The following is a 23568-nucleotide window of genomic DNA, read 5'->3' on the forward strand; positions in this document are numbered from 1 at the left end:
AAATACATTTAATAAGTAAACATAACCTTTTTGGACTATACATGAGAAGGAAAAAAAAAACATGAATGTGAGTTAATGATTAAGAGCAGGTATGACCTTTTGTACCCTTTAAATTTGATGGATATGGCAATATATTCATTTCTGTTATACTTTGATTAACAGCACCAGCAATCCCACTTTGCTGATGGAAGGTTAGTTTGTTAACTAACTAAAACTAACAAGGAAAATGCAAAAGCTTTTTTCTGTGAATTGGTTTGGTAAGAGAGAAAACTAGCCTGCTTTGATTCTCGATTTTATTACACAACATATGATGGAAATGTTAAAACCTGTCATATAGAGATGATCGCGTATAAAAATGGAATGCCTTGCACATGGGCCATCTTCTTATATTTTGCCCCGAACCTGATGATGGTGGTTGTGGGTTCTACATTTCAGGGGGCATTAGGGGGTGGAACCTGGTTGCTGTTTTTGGTGCTGATTTGTTGAGGGTCTTCACAGGAGGGCGCAGCTGCACGAGGTGCCCTTGTTGCCACCGAGGACGCCAAGCTGTGAGGTGGCTAGATTCTGGATTAAATTCCAGAAATGGGAGAAGGAGATGCCCTCACCGTCACCCACGCCCATCTTCCGCATGAGCTCACTCAGGCCCTGTTCTGACATAAAGGCCTGCAGAAACACATGGAAGGAACTCAAATTAGGTTTTTATCTCTACTTGTGATGCTATTTATTTACCAACACATCACGCAAATGTCGTGACTTCACGGCACGTACTATATAAAGTTTAAAGAGGCGGGACAATGGGAAAAATGTGTGCGTGTGTGTGTGTGTGTGTGTGCTCACTTCAAAACAGCAGTTTGACAGTTTGTCGTTAATTCGTCTTAACATGATACAAAGAATTCAACGTGTAAACTTTGCCTGCCTTTTGCTAGCTTAATGCTAACACACGATATAAAATGCCACAGACAGATAATTTAATACAAGCATCATATTTTTCATCCAAAATTTCAAAACTATTCATCTTTACATTAACAGAAAGCTTTTATGTAGCAATTTTTCTTAATTATTCAAATAAACTATACATAACAACTTGATGGATTAATTGTAGCAAGTTGAAACATTTCAAAGTGTTTTTTGTAAAGTACACACACACACAAAAAAATGTACTACCTCTGCAACTTAACACAGCAAAGCACAGCCCGAACACGCCCGTCTCCAGTTCTCACCTCTACTTTTGTGTCCGAAGAGTAAATACACCTTGAGGCTTTAACAGTTACACAAAGTATGTACGGCTACATTGGAGCCATGCTCCTTCTTCTGCTGGCAATGGCCAACAGTTAACTGGAGGAATTCAAAGCATGCGCTGAAAGATCACGGGGGCTGTCGGAAGACTGACGCGAACCATTAAAACACACAATCCGGGCCCGCTAGCTTAAAAACAGAATCAAATTGTGGAAAATTGACTATTTGATTTGAAATGCTCTTTCCCCCTTTAAAATGAATGAATCTAATTGTGCCTCATGATTTCATGTTACACGTCCAATTGACATTGTGATGACTTGGCTACATACAAGCTGCTTTTGTCTGAAAATTAAATAGTAAGCGGCACTTCACAATCATCTTTAATCCATTTTTCTGCTTAGACTGCCAAACGGGTCAATCTGATCCACAACAAGAACATCACAATGAGTACCCTTGCTGCAAAAAAAAAAAAAAAGAACAGCTTCTATATGAGAGACGCTTAAAGGTATCAATCATGGTGTTTACACACCAGATCGTCGTGGAAAAGACGCTTGGACAATGTGATTTGCTCCCAAGGCTGCAAGTGTGGTTGGCCACGGGTTCCGCTTTCCACCCCCACAACCCCCACCCCGCCTCCGCATGCATCTTTTAGAGACGTTGCTTAAGTCCGCGGAGGCGCCTACGCCGCACAATCGGACGCACACGTTGTCAGAGCGAGCCTCCTTCCTTGCTCGGCTGTGTGTGAGAAACATGAAGCCACGCCCAAACTACTATAAATCTGAGTGTGTGGGTGTGGGGGGGTGCTCGCCAGTCTTACCTTGCCCATGGTGGGCAGCTGAGAGGATAAAAGCCCCTTGAATTCGTCCATTTTTAGCGTGGGGCCGTTGTCGGCCGAGGCCGAGTGGAACTGGGTGACCAGCGTGTTGATGGCGCCCTCCAAGTCCGAGTACTAAACGGGTATCAGATAAGATATGTTAACCCACCCGAGTATCACAATATTCGAAACTTGTAGAATCATTTATTCCTCTGACAATTTGTAATATAATACACTGATTGTTCGGAAGTTCCATTTGGCATCCAGAGGGCCTATCTGTTTTTTTTTTCCAAAGTGTCATAAATTAAATTACGAGGAGTATTTTGGGCTTCTTTGACCACAGTTTCTCTGCAGTTTTACTTGTTTTTTTATTACTTTTTTTTTTTTTTAGAACTGCAAGCGAGCCACATGAATATCAAGTCACATGACATAAACTCAAGTTAGTGTTCTTTTGAAAGAAAAAAAAAATGCAACTAGCTATTCCATGCATGCAGGCAGGCAGCTTTGTCTCTTTCGCTTTCTCACACACACACACTGAAGAAAAAAAAAAAACAAAAAACACCACACCCTTGTTCTTTTACGTATGACAAGCTGCTGCAAGTCGTTCACCTCTCCACTCGATGTCATCGTTCTAGGCAACAATGTTTCAATGAAATAAAACAAACTTTTCTAAAGTATATTTTAGAAACTTTAAAGCGAAACCGTTATTTTATTTGTGTACTACACACATTAAATTATTATTGTCATGATCCTATTTGTATTCTCATGATTAGCATACAGCAGGATGAGATTTATGTGTTAGAAGTTTAAATCAAGTAGAGTGGAGGCTTTACTTTTAAGAATATTTTATGAACGGCCTTTTTTATTTTTTTACACTTATCTTCCATCACCTCAGATGGGGATGAGTAATGAAACTAACATGGCAGCCTCGATACAGACTCCATTGAAATTTGAAATTATTATTATTACTATTAAATTATTATTAAACAAACACACACACGCACATACACACACACACAAATGCTTATTAAATTCAACTTTACATGTTGTATGGCCCTTATAGAACTTCAAATGGCCCCAGATGAGCGATTTTGGCGATCAAGTGGATCCGATCATGCCTTTTAGGTTGACTTAACTTAAAAAAGAACGTCATCTTGTTTTAATTAAACAAGTTAATAACGCGCGTGCGCCGTCGGACTTTTGGAAAAACTTCTTCATACATTTAGGGAGGGGCCGCTTGCAAGCGTCGCCGCACCAAGAAGTTTCGCCTCGTACTGCTTTGCGCGCAACTTCAACTGTGTGATTCATGACACGAAAGCAAGCTAGAAAGATAATCGGATGTCAAGAAAACCATTTTAAAACTGCTTTTTTTGGTCGGCTAGTTTTGACGCGCGTCCACGCCTGACCGCTTCAGACGAGACGCGCGCCGCCCACAAGTTTTTAAAAAACGCAACATGCACGCGTCAATTGACTTAACAAGACACAAAAAGCGCATTTGTGACTAAAATTGTGTGTTTGATTGGAAATCTACGCGAATGTGTCTGTTTAGTTGCGTCGGTTTCCTACCTGAGGCATGTCGACTGTTGGTTCGAATGTTGCAACTTTTTCTGGTCCTGCGTGTCTATCCACTCCTCTTACTGTGTGTGTCAGCGTGTGTCACTGTGTGTGTGTGTGGATCTGCGTTGTTGTCAGCAGCTGGCAGTCGTCCCGGATCCTCCCTCCTTCCCCTCTCTGCAAAAGACAAGAGGAGAGAGAGGGGGGGAAGCAGGAAGAAGGATCTGTAAAAAAGGAAGCAAATGCGCCATAATGTGACATCATGACACTGTGTGTGTGTGTTGCTATTGTGATTGTGTGTGTGTGTTTTGTTAAAAAACTTTCATGTTCCTCAAATCCACATCTGGAAAGTTTTAGTTAAGACAGTCTTGTTGCTGTTTTTGTTTTACAAGTTCCAGTTTGTGATTTTTAACATGCATTTTTGATTTGCATTAAAGTGGAAGCATGATGGTTGAGCAGTTTTAAAATCATAGTATTAAAAAAAAAAAAAAAAAAAAGGAGGGGAAGAGGAGGACAAGGAAACAGGCACAACCGCATTCCTTCGATCTGGTTTTATGAGCGAAGTCCGTCACTGGAGAGTGTGTATGCATAAGTGTGTGTGAGTGAGCGGGGCCGCTCCACATTTTGGTTTAAATTAACCAAAGGAATTTATTCTTTAAAAAAAAAAAAAAAACAGGAGGAATTTTAGCAGCAGATGTTGAGGATTTATTCAAAGATGTCCTTGAGGGGGTGTTAAGGGTGTGTCTTGTTAAATATGTGTTGAAAAAGGGGGGAAAGGGAGGTGGGGGTCATCCAAAACAAGCCCCCGCCCACACGAAGCAACTGAAATATGGGAAGAAGGGGTCGCCCGCCACACCCAATTGGAGAATCATCTCGGTATGTTGAACTAATATCATGCAATGGAATGTATTGGGTAAGAAAAAAAACACACACAATGTAAGGGAGTGCAAACACACAAATGTCCATACACTTCCAATCACCAGTAAACACAGGTAGTGTTGATATAAGATTATTTGGGGTGTGGCTGTTAAAAATGCAACCTGTGCCGATAAAGAGCTTTAAGATTATTTACTCTTAAATGCAACATGTGCTTCCAGTGAGCTGAATGCAGGTTTGAAAAAAAATAATTAAATACCGTGATGACCAATCACTTGTCAATTGGCAAACTCGTTGCTGAGTTGCAGGTGGAAGCCTTCAAGGTGTTCTTTCAGTTTCTCCTTCACGTCGTCACTCAGATCTTCCAGCGAGGTGTTGCTGACTGGATGCAGCTGGCTTCCCCTCCCAGTTGGAGCGCTCAAAATCTCTGAGTCCGGTTCGCACAGTGGGACAGCTTGGCTAGCGACATCCTCGATGGTCAGATAGTTCTGCAGCAGGTTTTTGCTGGAGATGGGGACCAGCACGAACTGAGCCTCGGCATCGCCTTGAATCCACATGGATTGTTGCAGGTCCTGATTTTTACTCTTGCCTTTGAACTCACTTTGACAGTCGGGCAAGCGTTGTGCAGCTTGGAATGAAAGTTGGAAACTTTGAGAATTTGTTTCGTTTGAGTTAAGTTCCATTAAGTCTTTGTCAGGAGTCTCCACCGGGTCTGCATCTTTTTCAGTTTCCGATGTTCTGGAACCTCTCCCGCAGTAAGAGCAGTACTTGTCTGTGACGCTTCCGTCACTGCTCGTGGGGTCATCTCTTGTCACTTGCATCCTCTGCTGTTTGTCACGCAACCTCAGCAGGGATGCTCGCACCCGGTTTTCTCGGCGCCGGGCGGCGTGAAGCTGCCGCAGGGTCTTCTCCAGGTAGTCCACGGCCTTGTCGTAGCGTCTCCGCCATAGTAGCGGGCAGAGCTGGGCATAGCTGTGCTCCTTGGGCAGGTAGAAGCCCGGGCGCGGGGGGAGGCGCCGCATGTAGCGCGACGGCGAGACAGGCCGGGGTGGTGACACAGGTGGAGGTGGCGAGATCCGCCCTCCATCTTCTGCTGCTTCTTGAGAAGTTCCAGGTTGCTCTTCGTCGTTCTCGGCTTCGAGGGCCGGCTGGACTGTGGCGTCATTGGGAGTTTGACACTCGGCAGTGCTCTGCTCGCCTGAAACTGGTCCATATCTTCAGTTTAACAGACCAAGCGATAGAAGCAAGTCAGCATGACTGGTTGCAACGGCAATCGTTGTACAACGCGACTTACACTCTTTGTGATACGGGTGGTGAACTCGGCAGATTAGTTAAAAGTTGAAAATGCCAATGCATTAAAAAAAAACAGGCATATATTCTTTGTCATCTGTGAAAAAATTAATAATACTGCTGCTCATTGAGCAGCTGTGGCCATCTTGTATGTATTTGCATGTATGTATTATACTGCGCCCTGGTGGGCAAACCCCAAAGCTGCATAACATACATGAAATTATGATGCACTAAATGTTTATTCCTTTATGTTCTATTTAGTTGTCGTTACTATATGTTTTTAAGAAATACAATACACTAGACACTAATTTGAGACTCTACTATTTGTACAAAGCCAATCGAGATAATTTTCCATAACATGGACATAACATCTCACCTGTCTTCTTGTTTCAGGACCTTCCCCACCCACTTTGATTTGCTTACAGATGGGGTATCAAACACTGTGGGGAACGCATCTTCCCTCAGTCTCCTCATGCCACTGCATGCACAAAATGGTTGTGAATAGTTATCTCAGTGTAAGAGTTAAGTGCTGAGCCCATTTAAATTTAGTTGCTAACCAAAACATCAGGACATAAAACTAATTAAAAAATACTGGTATTAGCCGTAACCAGGCAGTGATGTATTTGGTTTTGATGCTAACTGACCTGCAACTGGCCATCTCAAAGCTCTCCAGCGTGAAGTGCTTTGAGCAAAAGTAGACAAAATTGGTCTGAGGGTCCCAGGAGTCAGAACGGTGGGAGTTGCTGATCCAGAGGTCCCGACGAGAGGCTTCTTTGGGCAACCTGTGCCATCAAATATTTGCAGTTGACATAAACAGTCAATTTTTAGCTCAGCTATGCAAGAATGGGGGAAAAACATGTTTCAATGTAGACAATGCTTGATTATTACTTGTGGAATGTGATGCCAGCATTACGAGTCTCACGGTTGTCACGGGATTTGCAGCCGCCAGCAGAACAGTGTCTGGGCATCTGAAAGATGGCAATAAAACATTTTTATATCATGGTCAAAAAGACAGCATTGAAGTTTATTTTTATCATAGCCACACCGCAAATCGGGAATCACTGCAATGTGTGAATTGGAATAATTTCAAAAAAATTCCAGTCCAGAAAAATCTCCTTTAAATCACGCATGCGTAGTGTTTATTTGGTTGCCATATGCTAAGTGCTAACAGGGCCTCCATCTTATCGCATCTCAGTGCTCGTGCATGTTGCAAAAATAATCAAAAAGTCGTGCAATGAAATATTTAAACCCGTGGGATGTCTCACATTGTTGCTAACTGCAGCGGAGCTAACATTTTAATTTAGCCGAACGCCAAATAATTTGCACGCCAGAGCGGAACGAGCCATCTCGGTAATTAGCCATAAACGCGACAAAACAGCAAATACGCCTGTTTATGCTTCACGGTTTTGAAAAATATTTACACTTGACGGTTTGGTCGTTTATAACAAAAGTATACTACCATGCACAGAAGAGTTGACCTCAGGAAGATGGCTGCTGTGTCCGCCTTGCACCTTTTTCCGGTTTTATGACGTCACTTTTTGTACGCTCGGTTTAACATATGAACACAACTTTAACGACTAGACAATAGCGTAAAATATTGGCATACGTAATAAAATTACATGGGTGTATTTTTCAAAATACTATAGTAAATTATTACTGAAACACGTAAAGAGTATTCTAAAAAAAAAATGAAATAAAATTTAAAAAGACGATCAGGCTTTAATGGACAAAACAAATGCGTTGTTGAGTTATCGAAATGGGTATTTGTTTGATTTTTAAATAATATCACAAGCAATGACATTCTTATTAAAGACTGGAGAGTTGACAACCCTCATCCTTGTGAACCTAATTTTGTAGGCATCGCATGCATGTATGCAAACGAGCTCTTGTCTGCAGGTCACGGTCAGAGATGGGGGAGTTTTTTTTTTTTTTGTATGTTTGTTTTAATGCAGAGGCTGTCTGGACTCTGGAGGATATGTGTCTGGCCAGCCCTCCCCTTCATTGTCCCCCATCCAGTCCTCCCCCACGAAGTTGGGGTGTGGGTGAGCTGTAAATCACAACGCCTCGCAGCAGTCAGACGCGGATGCAAAGCACCGGACTGCACATCATTTCTTTCTTCCCCATCCTATGGCGAGGTTGCTGGAAGTCCAAATGAGGATCCGAGCTCCTCTGGGGGGCACGGTCATGTAGCCAGGGGCTGCATGCGGAGGCTCCGGGCTGCCTGCAACGGCGGGGGCTCCTCCTCGCTGCCCCGACTTCCCCGGCGTCCCGGTGGCCGTCTCATGCGAAACCCAGCGGCCCATTTGCGAAGCTCGAGCCCCACACAGTCCAATGATTATTGCTCTTGCACCAGACCCCAGCCACAGGGCATGGATATATGTAAGTCATCCACCACTTTCCGCCTCTAAATATTGTGCTTTTTTTTTTACTGTGTTTCAATGCTTATGTGTCTGAATGTAAATGATGGGGTGAGATGTCTGCAGGTGTATTCCACAACTCTTGCAGCACTTATTCCATTGCATGATGACAAATTTTGTCTTTTATTTTTAATGCTGTCTGCAGTGCAGGGAGAATGCTTGGTACAGGCGTTACAGCGGACTTGCAGCAAATTGTGTATTTTAGTCATTGTTGGCTGCAACATAAGGAAGCCCAGTAACAATATGCAAGAAAAAAATACCTCAGTATAATAATGGTCAGTAGAAGATGTATTAGTTGAGGGCTAGTCAACATATTTATATTCAGTACGGTATTAAATCTGCACTGTTATGTTGATAATGTCAAAAATTTACATGCAGCTAATGTGCAGGTGTGCCTAATGAAGTGACTGGTGAAGCTTGTGCTTCCTGCTCCTGTATGGAAATGTCATGCATGTAAAACCATGACACCTCTAGCTTTTGAAAACAGTTCTGTCTTTTTTTTTTTTTTCCATGTGTAATATTTTAAGTGACACATGACCCCCATGGCTGTTTGCATTCTTAGAACACACTTAACTCCCCAAATTGCATGTAAAAAAAACAAAAAAAAAAACACAAATTAACACTAGGGCAATGACAACATAAAAGGCATAAATTATAAACACCTCCATTTACATTTATGTCAATCTACAGTGCTGAGAGCAAGTTCCGGTATTCTCTCTTTTTTTTTAAGTGTTAAAGATTCTGTTTCTAGAAGAGATTGGAAGCCTGAGTAGTTTGACTTTGTTAGTTGGTTTGCATTCTTGATGGATCAAACCGAAGCAGCAGTGTGATGAGTTGAATTAACAATACTGCATTTATTCACTCAACAATGCAGATTTTGTTGAGCGTTAACAATCTGCTGACTGTTGCCTCAGCTGGCCTGCTTTTTCTCAAAGGAAATATGATTTCAAGCATAGCAGAGGCACCGATGCTGATTTTTGTTGTGACGTGCAGTGGTGGGAACGAGGCCGGACGGGGGTAAGACGAAACAAAAAAAACCCTCACATCCAGATTGATTTGCGATGCACCAGACTCCTCATTATAGCCGGCTGTCTGTCTGGGGGTCGCTCCTCCCCAAGGCTGGGGGGTAGCTAGGTGGGGGTCAAGGGTGAAAGGTGAAGGTCTGTCAGCCAGGGTCTGTGTCTAACTCTTTGTCTTCTTTCCTTTGCTCTTTGTTTGCATGGCGCATAGCCAACACAAGACATTTTGCTTTTTCCTCTTCCCACGTAGCCAAATTAATAGTCAAACATTTCATTTCTATTTTTGATGGGCACCATTTTTATAAGTCGTCATTTCGAGGGCAATTCTGAGCCAGTTAAGCAATTGATTGTACTCTAGCATCTTCTCCTAGACTGCGTTTAAGATCAATACAGAAGTCAAATTTTCATATTTCTATTTTCCATAGGTGTATATACGTATAACGGCGCTCCTATTTTTTTTATTGGCAATATATGTCTTGAAAATGAAGCTCATCAGCTTGCAAGTGCTGACATTTATTTAAATCAAGGTCAGATAGGCAAGGTCAGGAGAACTGCATCACATTTGCATGCAGCATTTTTGAATATTAGATTGGGATTAGAGACATAGCTAATGAGCCAGATGGCGTCTGATCTGCTGTGCCCTGCCTTCTTTCCTCTTTGACTGGCTCTCCCGTGATTAAACACTGTGCATGTGTGTGTATTGTGTCTAGACGCGTCTGGGTAATAAATGGTCCAATAAATGATCCCCCACAACCCAGACCACATGGCTCATCCAGCTCGTATCCCCCCCCCACCCCTCTCACCGCTACCATCACCCTTCTCCACTCTAGTTTTACAATGCAATCACTCCCTTGTTTGAAATGAAGCAAAATGCATCAATGGATTCCGCGACTGCACAACAAATATACCCCGAGCCATGAGACGAATTGTACAACTCGATCTTGCGCGAGTTATATTTATACGATACATACAGACAAGAGGCTGCTCAAATGGCTGATTCAAATCAAAACGGCAAACTTCCCGTGTGCTTTTGAGCAGGGCTTCTTGAGACTTTTTTGTGCGTCTACTCATGGTAGGCATGGCTGTCAAATTTCCTGTTGCTAAGGGAAACTGGCGTAGGGGGCTGAATTGATGTACTGTACTAGCACAAAAATTTAAAAATAAGTTTAATTAGAATTAAATGATTGAAAAATAACTATGTACAGGTGAGGTTTGATTTGATCATTTTGATCGGGAAAGCGAAGGCCTAGTTACCATGACGACCAATGCATCACTGTAACCGTCGCCTGTGTTTTCTCACGTCATCTGGCCTCCCTGACAATGCCTCCCGTGTCCACAGCTGAACTGGAGCTGGTTCAGATAATACTTATCCTGCTGGCGATGAGCGTCATGGTGGCCGTCGTCGTGTGCCTTCTCATGCACTACCGCCTCGTCGCCCTATCACTCCTCGGCCGGCTGGGCCACGCGCGGGAAGTCCCGACGGCGGAGGTCCGACGGGTGAGTGGCGAGCCACGAATGCTTTCGTGTCTACTTGACGGGGAACTTGTAACGAGTCTCTACGTGTTTTTATCAGGACGCGAGTGGGTGGCCGGATGGTGTGCTGAGTCAACATGGACAAGGCCCGGTGAGTCATGTGTTTTTGCCTTTTCTCTTCTTACTACAGTAAGCCCTGCCACGAAAACTGAAAACACACAAATATTGGACCAAGCGAGCTTGAATGAGCGCTCATAGTTTCATCTTGTGTTTTTTGGCCTCTTGTGGGTTCCAGAGCCGCACCGCACCAGTCTTGGTGCAGCACCACCACCACCTGTGTCGCCTGCAGCCCACCTACCCATACATGCCGCAGGAGACCGTCAACCTGCCCCCCATGATCTGCTTGCCCAGCGAGGAGGAAAAGGCACCCCGCTACTTTCGGCAACATCCGGAGCTGAAGCGCTCCTGCATTCGGGCACCGCCGAACCGCAATGTCCTTATAGACAATTATGTCCACAACGTCGGACCACGGGTGGCCAAACGGGAGTCTGGAAGCGGCGGCGAGAGGTCCGAGAGCCCCCCGCCCTCCTACAGTGTGACTATAGAGGACCCCTATTGTAAAAGTACTCCTCCAGGTCCAAAAAGGTTACAGACACATTGGAGCCCCACTGAAAACACGACCTCCACTGAGGCTGTCCCTCATAACTCCTCAGTCACTTGAGAGACCAAACTTTTTCTTTGTGATATTTAAATGTTATCAAATGTTTTTTATGCGGTGCTAAAAAAATCTCTTGTGTTTTTGTCTATTTTTGTAAGCTTTTCCATGTCTTTCTGCTCTACATTTGGGCTCAGTGCTCTGATAAACATTAGTCCTAACTCACAGAATGTACTGGGCTTTGTAATGCAAAAAAAAAAAAAGCTAGCTGAAGTTGCACAGAGAATGCTTCTGCTTTTTGATGATTTTTCGAGCTGCTAAAGCTTTTTGCTTGCGTCGGAGAGCGTATATGTAGACATTTCTTTTATCACATTATAGACCCAGAGGCAAGTTTCTGTTTTCGTTTCATACTCACGGCGACATTGATGTCACCACCTCAAGCACTTTTGCCTCTGAATCGACAAAACACGGGAAGGAGGACGACGCATCCTCCATATAAGCCATGCACAGCAATATACTCTTGTCGGTGCAATTGACTTGAGTTTAAGCTACAAGTATAGACGCTGAATTTTGAGAAAAAAATATCCTTGTCGTTTACATTTTCATGTTATTTAACAAAGATTTTGTATTTATAAGGTGTAGCAGTTTACAATAAAAGGCTGAAAGTGATAAGGACTGTCATTTCTTATTTCTACGGCTGGAGTTATGCAAGTTGGAAGATTTATATTTATTTAAAATCTGTCTACAAAATCATATTTAGTTCATATCTTCATATAATTTATTTTAATGACTGCGTTTAAAATCAAAACTATTTCAAGTATGATTATGATCATTTAAATGTATTTAAATATCTTTACATAAGAAGAAAATAGTATTACATTTTATTTTTTAAGTGTGATTATGATAATTTAGATTTATCTAAATATCTTCTATTAAATTGTATTTTTAACGGAGTGGACAGACTACACTACCGCCTCCAATACACTAGAAGGCGCTGTGTAATCAACAGCCCACATGCAGCGCCTCCCGGTACACGTCATGCCACTGGAGTTTTTAATTTCTGCGCATGCGTGTCTGCAGCCCTTCGCTACTCGGGTCTGAAAAGAGGTTACAGAAGGTAACCATCTCTCCTGGTATTTTCTTCCTTTTCTCGTTAAATTGTGCTTTTATCTCGACAATGACACTTTATAACCAGATATTTGCACATTTGCCACCGCTCTTGGTGTAACAGTCTGTTCATTTTGACGGAAATTATCTTGTGCTGTCTGTTCCACGTAGGCGTCTCTGTCAATCTAGTGAATGCTAGCGAGTTGAAGGATATGCTTTTCGGTTCATAATGGTAATTGCAGGCCAATGTGTTTACGATATTATGGGCTCAATATTTGCTTTTAGCAAACACGATTTTATGCATGTATCACCTTTTAAATTATACATGCTAATATTACTGCATTTACACATTAGGTTACACGCTAACGTTTGACAGCAGCCCTCAGCTTAAGTTGACACAAATGTATAAAAATAGTGCTATTATGAGATCGTCTCTTACCAGTTACTGTGATGTTTTGCTTTCCAGATGATGAAGATGCTGCACATTTTTTTGGTCCTGGCGCTGATCGCCCTGGGCTCTGGAGAAGAGGGCGCCCGTCTGCTAGCGTCCAAGTCCCTGCTCAACCGATACGCCGTGGAGGGCCGAGACCTGACCCTGCAATACAACATTTACAATGTGGGATCCAGGTGGGAGCATGTCTCTCTATATGATGCACACAGCAATGGTGTGTACAGTGAATTAAGGCTGTAGCTATTGACTATTTTTAGAGTTGATTTTTCTACATATTAGCTCATTGATGAATCAGCTTGAATGTCAATTAACTGTGCGTATTTGTGTTCCAGTGCTGCTCTGGAGGTGGAACTGTCGGACGATTCTTTCCCTCCTGAAGATTTTGGAATCGTTTCGGGAATGCTGAACGTGAAATGGGATAGGATTGCGCCGTATCCTTGAAACCCTGTGTCAAGTTTGTTGTGAACGCTCCAGTAAACAAATGTGCGATGACAGCTCACCACTGAGAGAATTGTTATTATTGGAAATGGTTATAATTCCTCATGGCTTCGGACATAACAGTAACATCCATTTTCTATAGTGCTGCTTCAATATATTATGTTTTTTTTTGCTAGGGTGAGTTTCTTTACATGCTATCAACCTTAACTTGGTGAAATATCAGAGCCAGCAACGTGTCCCACACTGTAGTGCTGCGCCCCCTGAAGGCCGGCTACTTTAACTTCACCTCAGCATCTGTCAGCTACCTGGCTCAGGAGGGCGGACAAGTTGTGGTACAGATTTCACATTTTACTTGAATTGGCTGTAAAGGTTGACAGTCTAGTGACAGATGCTCTGTGCGGTTAATAGGTGGGCTACACCAGCGCCCCCGGCCAGGGAGGCATCTTGGCACAGAGGGAGTTTGACCGCCGCTTTTCCCCACATTATGTAAGCCACACACAAACACAGCTTTCATCTCTACTCGCTTACCTTTTTGTTTGTTGTTTCTAGCTGGACTGGGCCGCCTTTGGTGTGATGACCCTCCCCTCCATTGGCATCCCACTGTTGCTCTGGTATTCCAGCAAGAGGAAGTATGACTCGCCCAAACCTAAGAAGAACTGAAGAAAGAAAAAGAAAAAATACACCTTTGTTGTTGGTTTTTTTTGTTTAGGGTTTCAGACTGAAGGGGTGGGTTGGTATGTAAGGGGTTAAGTGGGCGCAGGAGGTCTGAGAAGCTTAATCACCCATATTGGGGGTTGAAAGGTGTGCAAGTTATTCATTGTCAAAAAACGGGTTCTTAATGCAGGGATGAGAATGGCAAATGTGAAAAAAACACTGAAAAGTAGCCGGGGGTCTGGCTATATATATAGCCCCCCCCCCCCCCCCCCCCCCATATACAAACATTTTCTCAATGGATTTACACGATTCACGAAAATGATACTTTCGACAGGAAAAAACGCAGATCCACGGAAAATTCTCATCCCTGTATTAACGAGAGAACATTTACAGCAGCAGTTATTACTGTAGATTGAACTCAGTTTTGAAGTTGTTAGACTTCAATATCAATAAAAACAAGGCGGTTTTTTTACTAAACTTGGATGAAAACAGGTTCTTAATGAGAGAACATTTACAGCGGCAGTTATTACTGTTTGTAACTGTATATTGAACTCGGTTTTGAAGTTGTTAGACTTCAATATCAATAAAAACAAGGCGGTTTTTTTACTAAACTTGGATGAAAACAGGTTCTTAATGAGAGAACATTTACAGCGGCAGTTATTACTGTTTGTAACTGTATATTGAACTCGGTTTTGAAGTTGTTAGACTTCAATATCAATAAAAACAAGGTGTTTTTTTTTACTAAACCTGGATGTGCCTGGTTTCATTTGTGTACTCTATTCTATCGACCTTTATTACTAAATACAAAAAGCACATGACACCCAATTACTCATCTAAAATGAAAGTGTTTTTAACCACAAAATCAACTTGAAACAGTTATAGATGAACACTAACTTTATTTTATTCATTATATTATGCTCCGTAGTTATTGTCAGGGCTTTATTACAGAGTATATTAAGACTAACAGTTTTAAATAAATTGCACTACACCATAAGATTGATTTAAAAGATTTTAAACATCATCAGCTCCAATTAGCCCGTAAAATAGGTGCCTTTTTTTTTTTTAAATTCAGATATTAGTCAAAATTAATGGTTTTGTTGCGCTCTGACATTAAAACAATATACTGGATAAATTTATGAAATTAACATTGAAGTAGTTCCGGTTTTATTGTGAAAGCGCGCGTCGTTCATTCATGCACTCTTGTCACTAAAAATAAATTAGGCGTTATTGCGAAATCAAAAGGAAACGCCAGCGAGCCATCAAAATTCCCTTATTGGGAGGCGCCGTGAACGCACCCTTGTTGTTCGGAACCGAATAGACCCGTCTGCTGTGAAGCTAATTCGGACAGAACGTCGTGACGTGCAAGTGCTTTCCGCATTCCCAGCTACGTCATCACTGTCGTGAGTTTGACACTACGACCATTCACACGGGAACCCAACCGAGAGCAACGCATCTTGCACCGGGTAAGTAAGCTCCCTTCGGCCCGCATACCTTCACTCGATGTTCTTTGCCACTGTATTTTATATGATCAATAGTCTTACTAAAAGTCAAGTGTTCTTATTTGTATAGCGCCCATATCCTCGACATGTCACAACAGGTTGACATGTACGAGATGGACATGTTGAGACGCTACATCCAAATATTTGACTATTTTTACTTTTAAACTGTTTAAGAACGTAGTGTCACGTTACATTATTTAGCTGATATGTCACAATGGCTGCCTGAACGTTAGACAGACTTTTCCCTCATATTTTTATGTCAGTTGATGCCAAATAGAGCCTTACTGAGATAATTGAAAAGGTTTGTGTTGAATGACTAAAATATGATTAATATTGAAATTGCAGGTGGGGATGAAATCATTAAAATCTTAGTTATTGGTCTATGAGCCTTTTTTTTGTGTCCTGTCATGATTAACGTGCAGCTAATTGCATGTTAATAGCTGAGATTGTTGTGATGGGCAATTTGTTTTCTTAACTTTGCAGGTGCACTTTCAAATTCCAAATTTTGGGCTTTTCGTGCATGCTGAGAATCTTGAAACTGGCGAGTATAACTCATTGTGTTATCAGAACAGAACTCCATCAAATAAGATTTAACAGTGCGCTAAGAATGAGTTGGAAGGACAGCCTGCTCATTCTCATTTGACAGCTTCACTGCGGGGGTGCCACATGCCAACGCAGGCAGCATTTTGCAGCTCTATGCCATGCTAGCGTGAAAACACGAGTTCAGAACATTTAGAGACATCACAGTCTCATTATTGTTTCTCGTAATTCGAGTTGCTTAGCCGGAATTACATGATTGCAGCTTGTCGTAGCACAGAGTGAAACAATTGTAACCAAAGAGGGAATAAAAGGATGATGCAATAAATCAATTGCAACAGTTACTAACAACGCATCAGAAGAATTGAATGCACGGCATGCTTTCTAATGACTGCGGAACATGCACGTCATTCCCTTGAGACTGGCCACTCCTTCATTTACTGGATTTCAACTGAACATGTCAGATAGAAAAGGAAACATGAGAAAAGTAATAGTAAATGCTTTGGGAAGTTGGAGGCTCCCGGTCAACACAAATAAAGCTAAGGTCATTGAAAGCAATTCCATGAATGCTCCATGTTGTCATTCCAAGTTAAATAAACATCCTGTTTTTTTTTTTTTTTGGGAGGGGTTCTGTGCAAATATATGTAATACAGCTAATACATCAAATACAGTTCATGGTTGAACTGTAGCTCCATGCTGTAAACTGGGAAGTCAGATAGAAAGTGGAAGTTGAATACAACTTGCAAAACTGATGTCGTCAGACTTCATGTTGTGGTGTCTACCGAGTCAAGTGAGGGGGACAACAAATCCAGCATCAGGGAGCGTTTTTTTATTTATTTAATTTATTTCTATTGTGGATTACGAGTAAATTCTAATCTCAGTCAATAAACAACCCTTACTTTTTTTTTTTTTTTTTTAGCTTTTCGGTTTAAAAACAATGAATGTGAAAATTCATGGGTGACAAAAAATGATTTGGGCATTTAGCAATGCTAGGGATTTTGTTGAATTGAATTCGTAAAAATTATTGAGTGTTGATTTTTGTTTAGGTCCCAACGCTGTGGATGATCATGCGCCACTTGTTTAATATAAATTAACCAGCCGCGGAGGAAGAAGAGGAAACAGCCCTTGTAAAGTGAATCAACATGGCCGCGTTCAAGCCTGAGAATGTGGAGGACTTCTACAAGATCGAGGAAGTACTGGGGAGGTCAGGATGAGGACATTGATTCAGTATTAAATTTCACGAATCTAAACGGAAGGGGCCCTTGAATGTTGCCTTGTGGGATTTCTTAAATATTTTTTCCTACCTCAAGCTTCTGTAACTCCTTTCTTTCTACACAGCGGCCATTTCGGTGAAGTCCGCCGGGTCCGCGAGTTGGCCACAGGCACGTACTGGGCAGGCAAGTTTGTGAAGCTGCGCAAAACCACGTGTAGCCTTCTGGGCCTGGAACGAAGAGCCGTGGAGCAGGAAGTGGAGGTCTTACGGGCCCTGCAGCACCCCAACATTATCACCTTAAAGGATGTCTTTGATAGTCGTTCGGAGGTGGTGCTCATCTTGGAAATGTGAGTTGAGCAGATGTTTAGAACAACACACATGAGCTAGGCCAAAATTTATCTGATAGACTATACTCTTACCTAAAATGTTCCAGATGAGAACCTGCTAAGTTCCATATTGAAAGGTTTGTATACATGTCCTGTTTAACAAATTCTGTTTATCTGACTCACCCTTCATGGACCAATTCCAGTGTGAGCGGCGGTGAGCTGTTTGACTTCATCGCAGAGAAGGAGATGGTGACAGAGGACGAGGCCATCGAGTTCATGAAGCAGATCCTGGATGGGCTGGCCTTCATGCACAGCAAGAACATCGGCCATTTTGACCTTAAGGTACAACGTTTGTGACATGAATGGACAACAAACTGCGTGCATAATCGTACACTGACCTCATTTTATCTCCATTCAGCCAGAAAATATTATGCTGTCGGATAAAGAATCGCCGCATCCCGACATCAAACTCATTGACTTTGGTCTCGCCCACCATTTTGTCCCTGGGGAGGAGTACAAGAGCACCAGTGGCACCCCTCAGTACATCGGTCAGCCTTGCTCGTTTAATTGTATTCAGTCCACCTTCATGTTGGAAAATAATAATTGCATTAATACAAAGACCCATTTATATTTTTTTAAAGCTCTGTGCAAATTGGTCACCCCCAATGTCAGAGCTGACTTGTAAATTTCACTAACTCCAACCTGGCTTTGTTTAATCCACTTTTAATGGTGTCACTCTAATTGGATTACTCGCTCGCCCCTTAAGGGAGGAACATGCGACACACTGGAGCTTGACATTCTTAAAATCAACAAGGCTTGGAAGGTACATATATTTTGGATCCAATTTTGAAAATGAAATTTCATTTTTAAGTCAATCTCACCATCTGCAAAATTAATGCATTGACTTTAGGCCCAATGGAACAGTCAGTGATTCTTTCTCACCACAAGAGGGAGCCCACGTACCACACTTGTGACACATTTCACTTCTTTTTGATGACAATAACTTTTAGGTTGTGGTTGAAGGTAGTGTTAACGCATTTTGTCCCATCTTGTCCAGCCCCGGAGGTGATCAACAGCGAACCCCTGGGCACGGCGGCCGATATGTGGTGATTATGCCGCGCACTTCCTGTCCTTGCCCATTGTGTGTCCTACACGTTGCGATTATTCAAGCACTTTTCCTCACCTTGACACGTTTATCGTATTCTTTCCGCCCCCTTCAGGAGCATCGGCGTCATTACGTACATACTGTAAGTTGGAGAGCATATGGGGCGGCGTGCGACATCAACCAACAGACTGACTTGTGGTTTCACAGTCGTGTCTCTACGCCGTGTCCACAGCTTGAGCGGCATGTCACCCTTCCAGGGCAACACGGATGAAGACACGCTGAGGAACGTCCTGGCTGTGAACTACGAGTTTGACACGCATTGGTTCAGCACCACCAGCTGCACAGCCAAAGATTTCATTCAGAAACTCCTGGTCAAAAATACCAGGTAGGGATTCATTTTTATAGCAGCATATTTATTGGCGATATATCAAATTTAAATAAATATTAATATTTTGCTTCACCTTTTCTCCACAAAGCAACTGCTATATAAATCCCGTATACTGTATAGTTTTTACGTTAGATGTATTTTCCTTTACACAAAGTATGTGTGTTGCAGTGACAGAATGACGGCCGAGGAGTGTCTCCTTCACCCGTGGATCAAGGTTAGAGTATGTCTTCTTGTATTCTTCTGTCATTTTTTAAAAAATTCTTTTTAGCACTGACCCATCTGTTTCTCTTGCAGCCCCTGACGCGGCAACAGAAAGCGAAGAGGAGTCGATCATCCATAAACATAAAGAACTTCAAGAAATTCAACGCCAGAAGGAAGTGGAAGGTACATAATCTACACTTTTTTTTTTTTTTTTTTTGCACATGTGTTGGTTGTATTGTAATTTATATAGCTGTGCTTTTGGTGTCCTCAGATGTCCTACAACATGGTTTGGATCTGCAACCGTCTGGTCCGCTTAAAACTGTTGCGTAAAGGCACATCTGATGCACCTGAGGTAAAATATCAATTCACGGAGCAGTTACGTGATAAGAAAAAAATTACTCAGCTGCATCATACTGACCTGTGGTAACAGTCATTCCCTCTATTTTCCCCCCAATATCCTACAGAGACAGTGTGAAAGTGACACGGAAGACACAGAGAGCAAACCTGCATCGTTGCTACGAAGACGACTCAGTAGCAATTCATAAAATCAGCCACAAGAGGGCAGCAGTGAACCTAAGGAGAGACTTTTTACTGCTGCATTCTCAATGTGGATGTAGCATAAGATCAAGAAATATTGTATGGAAAGGCGTTTTCATATTCATGAGGCACACTAACTATGCATGCAAATACAATGGCCAAATGCTTGAAATGTCGTCCTGTAATGGGAAATGTGAGTGGAAAAAACAGCAGCATGAAAACTTTGTTTTTCCCTGCATTTTATGCCCTCCAAAAGCTCAATGTTGACTTTCCATTTCAAAAACATTCCTACCTCAACATTTTAATCCCCCATAAGAAAGAATTAATTGTTTAAATAACTGTACAGGCTATGCTTGGTCATGTTTTAGCTTTTATCCACACGTTGTGTTATCTCCTTCATGAAATTAGAAAATAATACAACTCACCAAACAACTTGCTTATTTTGGGCTGGTCTAGATATTTTTTTTCTACTTTGAAATATGAAAAAGGCTGAAAAGCAAGACCTTCCTCTAATTTTTAATAGCGTTACAAAGACTTACAAAGAAAAGATTTGACAGGGACCGAAATGAAAGTTTTGGGTTGGATTTTGCAAAACAGTGAGGATAAAGCGGTTCAGAAAATGGATGAAGGTTGTGAAAGTGTGAGAAACGTCGTGGAAGAGGAAGAAGAAGCGGAGGGGAGTAAGGCTTCCTGGGTGTTTAGCTAGAAAACAAAAAAATATATATATATTTTTTAAAAAGTCTCCAATAACTTCAGATGAAAAGTAATGCGTGTCTTACATGGAGGTCATGTCATTGAGCGCGTGGTCCAGTTCCTCGCTGATGGCTTTGTACTTGAGTTTCTGCGCGTACAGCTCATCTGGGGAAAGGCAACACAACAATTAGCGGTGAGGAAGGTAAAAGCTTCATTTGTCTTTATATAGGTGAAGTTTATATTATTCGAAAATGTCATCCAAGTAAAAAAAATGTTGAACCTCTGTACAATAAAATAAAGTAAAACAACCCACACTTTGAAGAATGCTTGGTGTTTTCTTACCTTCCAGATCATCAATAGTCTTCTCCAGCTTGGCCACAGACCTCTCAGCAAACTCCGCTCTGGTCTCAGCCTAATCACCACAAAACATTTCATATTAATATTTTCATCTCTTGAAGGGATTCAAAATATTTGAGCCTTTCTCACCTCTTTCAGTTTATCCGTCAGGATCTTGATCTCCTCCTCGTATTTGTCCTCCTTCTGGGAGTACTGTGTGGACAGATTCACTCAGATGAAAACATGCACACAATATCTCGCCATTTTGTATTTGTGAGTCATGTTGGCTTACCTTCTCCGCCTGAGCCTCCAGAGACTTCAGGTTGTTGGTGACGTTCTTCAGTTCTTCCTCCAGCTCGGCACATTTACTGCGTTTATGTTGGAACAGAAACGGACTGTGTCAGAATAGTAGGTACCTCGCGAGTCAAATGTTCTGTGGCAACAAGGAAGCAGGTTTAAAAACGTGTGGCGAGAAACTTACGCCTCGGCCAGCTCGGCTCTTTCCTCCGTACGCTCCAGCTCGCCTTCCACGATGACCAGCTTACGAGCCACCTGCACCACCACGACATTCCCAGAGTAAATGGGCATACCTACCTGCAGGAAGTGCGGAGGTCCGACTCACCTCCTCGTACTTGCGGTCCGAGTCCTCTGCGATGTGCTTGGCTTCCTTCAACTGGATCTCCTGCAGCTCCATCTTCTCCTCATCCTTCAAGGCCCTGTTCTCAATCACCTTCATGCCTCTGCGCAGGCACATAAGGAATAATAAATATCCTTTGTTGCCATCTGGTGGAATCTTGGTGGTTTTTATGAGTTGATGGTGTTTTGTAATCATTCATGCAATTGAGTATAAATGCCAAAATTATTGTGCAATGTCTCTAAAGGTGGTGTTAGCGAGTATACAATTATTTACGTAACATGGCTTGAATATTTTGATATTTATACGACCAATTTTTTTTCTCTTTTGCTTTGAGCATCCTCCATTTCAACGATTACCTTTCGCTCTCATCAGCCGCCTTTTCGGCCTCCTCCAGCTTCTGCAGAGCGGTGGCCAGCCTCTCCTGAGCTCGGTCCAACTCTTCCTCCACAAGCTGGATGCGCCTGTTCAGGGAGGCCACCTCTGCCTCGGCCTGTGCACACAAATTGTACAGGCTGAGTCACACAAACTGGTGTGATAAAGTGTGACCACACCAGGTAATGATAAAATTCCATATGAACGATGTAAATTATCTTCATGATTGCTTTGCTAAAAAAGAATACATAAAATTAGATGCAAACAAGACATTTTCCAGAAATAAAATGTCTTGGCCGCTATCAGGTAGCGCTCAAACAGGCTTGCACCTAAAAAGGAGCGGGGCCATTGTTAAGCTACGAGTCGAGGTTTAGCGGCTGACATCATGGCCCAAGCGGGAGCCCTGAATCCCCTCGACAGCTGTGGGTGCGTGTGCTGGGGGGGGCGGGGGTCTCCATCCAGAGCATGAGGAGAATGGAATGCAGTGTGGCTTGATGAGGCTTGATTTACACTGGCAGCTTTGATCAAGCAATACGACCATTTTAAAAAAGTGCTGGTGCTTTTATTGGGTGACAAACTACTAAGTGTGTGTGTGTTTTTTTTTTAATTTTGTCACTCACGTCGGCAGCCTTCTTGTCGGCCACCTCCAGCTTCTCTTGAGCATCCTTGAGCGCCTCAGAGTATTTGTCCAGCTCGTCCTCCGTCCCCTTCAGCTTCTTCTGCATCTGCAGGAGCTCGTCCTCATGCTGCAGCGATAAAAAACAGTCGGCCATTGTTGTAGTTATTGTCGCCCAACATTTCAGAGGCAGAGAATTAGTGGCCCACCTGTTTGCTTCTGTCCTCCGCCGCTTTCTTGTCGGCTTCCGCTTGCTCGGCCTGGTCCAAAGCGTTCTCCTTGTCCAGCTTGAGCATCAGCATCTTCTTCTTGATGGCCTCCATTTTGGCTTACTATTGTTATTCTTTTCTTTAGCAGAGAGGACAATGAGATGAGAAGGACAGACAGAAGGACGGGATGACGGATGCCCAAGTCTGGCAACGGGGATGAGACACCAAACTCTGACCAAGATGGAGGGCGGACTTTTATACGGGGGGCCGAGGAGGGGGACGCCCCCACTTTGGGATTCATCCCTGTGGACGCACCCTCCATTTGGACACACCCTGACTTGCAGCATCCTGCGCTTCTCCTTTCACTTTGTTTTTTATTTTTAAATATGATTCCAGCATTTTGTTATTAATTTTAAAATGTAATTGAACTCCATTTTCTTTTACCTTTACGTACTGCCACTTGCTGTCGACTGAAAATGACATCACAGTACCATCAGGAGCTCACCTGTTACCTGGGTTTGGTCATGTGACATTTGCAAGCTTAGCCTCAACCCATTATCTGAGTCGTCGTCTTGTTCTGGTCGAAATAAGAAAAGGTTACTGTGTGTGTGTGTGTCGTGAGTAATGCTACTAGTTTAGCATGTTGACTCACAGCTGTTGACGCCGTCAAGTGAGCACAAGTCTGTTCTAATCTGGTGTGACACTCTGTGAGTTTGCACTGCGACATACTGTAATGCCACAGCCCCGCCGCTTGCTCTCTGACTCAACGTCAACGACAGCATGTCCCACACCATCTTACAAACTTGTGAGAGATAGTGTGTGCGCGCACATGTGTGAGAAAATGTGAGTATGTGTGTCTCTGTGCATGTAAGTGGCTTCACTTCCTGATTATTGTCAATAATAAATACTTAACAG

The 23568-nt window shown here is 42.7% G+C and overlaps 6 protein-coding genes across 11 annotated transcripts; 3 read left to right on the plus strand and 3 right to left on the minus strand.

The window, feature by feature from the left end:
• Positions 1–279: 279 nt before the first annotated feature.
• LOC125987307 (protein S100-A13) lies at positions 280–3781 on the minus strand. Its single transcript, XM_049751627.2, has 3 exons — positions 3617–3781; positions 2054–2185; positions 280–663 (listed from the first exon to the last, which is right to left on the minus strand). The coding sequence occupies exons 1-3, from the start codon at positions 3623–3625 to the stop codon at positions 493–495; spliced, it is 312 nt and encodes a 103-aa protein (XP_049607584.1). The 5' UTR covers positions 3626–3781; the 3' UTR covers positions 280–492.
• Positions 3633–13030, minus strand: thap7 (THAP domain containing 7). 3 transcript variants are annotated; one of them, XM_049751485.1, is made up of 6 exons: positions 12881–13030; positions 6659–6738; positions 6415–6552; positions 6147–6248; positions 4740–5695; positions 3633–3781 (listed from the first exon to the last, which is right to left on the minus strand). In XM_049751485.1, the coding sequence occupies exons 2-5, from the start codon at positions 6736–6738 to the stop codon at positions 4759–4761; spliced, it is 1257 nt and encodes a 418-aa protein (XP_049607442.1). In that variant the 5' UTR covers positions 12881–13030; the 3' UTR covers positions 3633–3781; positions 4740–4758. The 3 variants fall into 3 exon arrangements, with proteins under 3 accessions (XP_049607442.1, XP_049607441.1, XP_068505169.1); XM_049751484.2 differs by lacking the exon at positions 12881–13030 and adding an exon at positions 7230–7425; XM_068649068.1 differs by lacking the exon at positions 12881–13030 and adding an exon at positions 7230–7428 and having other exon boundaries at positions 3692–3828.
• Positions 7652–12006, plus strand: LOC125987249 (protein TMEPAI). Its single transcript, XM_049751509.2, has 4 exons — positions 7652–8149; positions 10546–10703; positions 10780–10830; positions 10975–12006. The coding sequence occupies exons 1-4, from the start codon at positions 7705–7707 to the stop codon at positions 11398–11400; spliced, it is 1080 nt and encodes a 359-aa protein (XP_049607466.2). The 5' UTR covers positions 7652–7704; the 3' UTR covers positions 11401–12006.
• ssr2 (signal sequence receptor, beta) lies at positions 12379–14730 on the plus strand. Of its 2 annotated transcripts, none has more exons than XM_049751605.1 (6): positions 12379–12451; positions 12908–13068; positions 13225–13323; positions 13554–13662; positions 13739–13816; positions 13880–14730. In XM_049751605.1, exons 1-6 carry the CDS (start codon positions 12401–12403, stop codon positions 13988–13990), a joined length of 609 nt encoding a protein of 202 aa, XP_049607562.1. In that variant the 5' UTR covers positions 12379–12400; the 3' UTR covers positions 13991–14730. The 2 variants fall into 2 exon arrangements, with proteins under 2 accessions (XP_049607562.1, XP_049607563.1); XM_049751606.2 differs by having other exon boundaries at positions 12384–12467.
• A 484-nt stretch (positions 14731–15214) lies between these two features.
• si:dkey-240h12.4 (death-associated protein kinase 2) lies at positions 15215–20797 on the plus strand. Of its 3 annotated transcripts, XM_049751524.1 has the most exons (13): positions 15215–15447; positions 15967–16024; positions 17067–17224; positions 17359–17580; positions 17763–17901; positions 17978–18107; positions 18617–18665; positions 18780–18806; positions 18897–19049; positions 19221–19272; positions 19347–19436; positions 19525–19605; positions 19718–20797. In XM_049751524.1, the coding sequence occupies exons 3-13, from the start codon at positions 17163–17165 to the stop codon at positions 19796–19798; spliced, it is 1086 nt and encodes a 361-aa protein (XP_049607481.1). In that variant the 5' UTR covers positions 15215–15447; positions 15967–16024; positions 17067–17162; the 3' UTR covers positions 19799–20797. The 3 variants fall into 3 exon arrangements, with proteins under 3 accessions (XP_049607481.1, XP_049607480.1, XP_049607482.1); XM_049751523.1 differs by lacking the exon at positions 15967–16024 and having other exon boundaries at positions 15216–15447; XM_049751525.1 differs by lacking the exon at positions 15967–16024 and having other exon boundaries at positions 15219–15447; positions 19221–19266.
• Positions 20291–22894, minus strand: tpm3 (tropomyosin 3). The gene is made up of 10 exons (XM_049751567.1): positions 22654–22894; positions 22449–22574; positions 21813–21946; positions 21442–21559; positions 21301–21371; positions 21112–21187; positions 20970–21032; positions 20826–20895; positions 20570–20648; positions 20291–20492 (listed from the first exon to the last, which is right to left on the minus strand). Exons 1-10 carry the CDS (start codon positions 22765–22767, stop codon positions 20489–20491), a joined length of 855 nt encoding a protein of 284 aa, XP_049607524.1. The 5' UTR covers positions 22768–22894; the 3' UTR covers positions 20291–20488.
• Between the last annotated feature and the right edge of the window lie 674 nt (positions 22895–23568).

The sequence above is a fragment of the Syngnathus scovelli genome, chromosome 19 (assembly GCF_024217435.2).
Source record: "Syngnathus scovelli strain Florida chromosome 19, RoL_Ssco_1.2, whole genome shotgun sequence".
In the NCBI taxonomy this organism is placed as follows: Eukaryota; Metazoa; Chordata; class Actinopteri; order Syngnathiformes; family Syngnathidae; genus Syngnathus; species Syngnathus scovelli.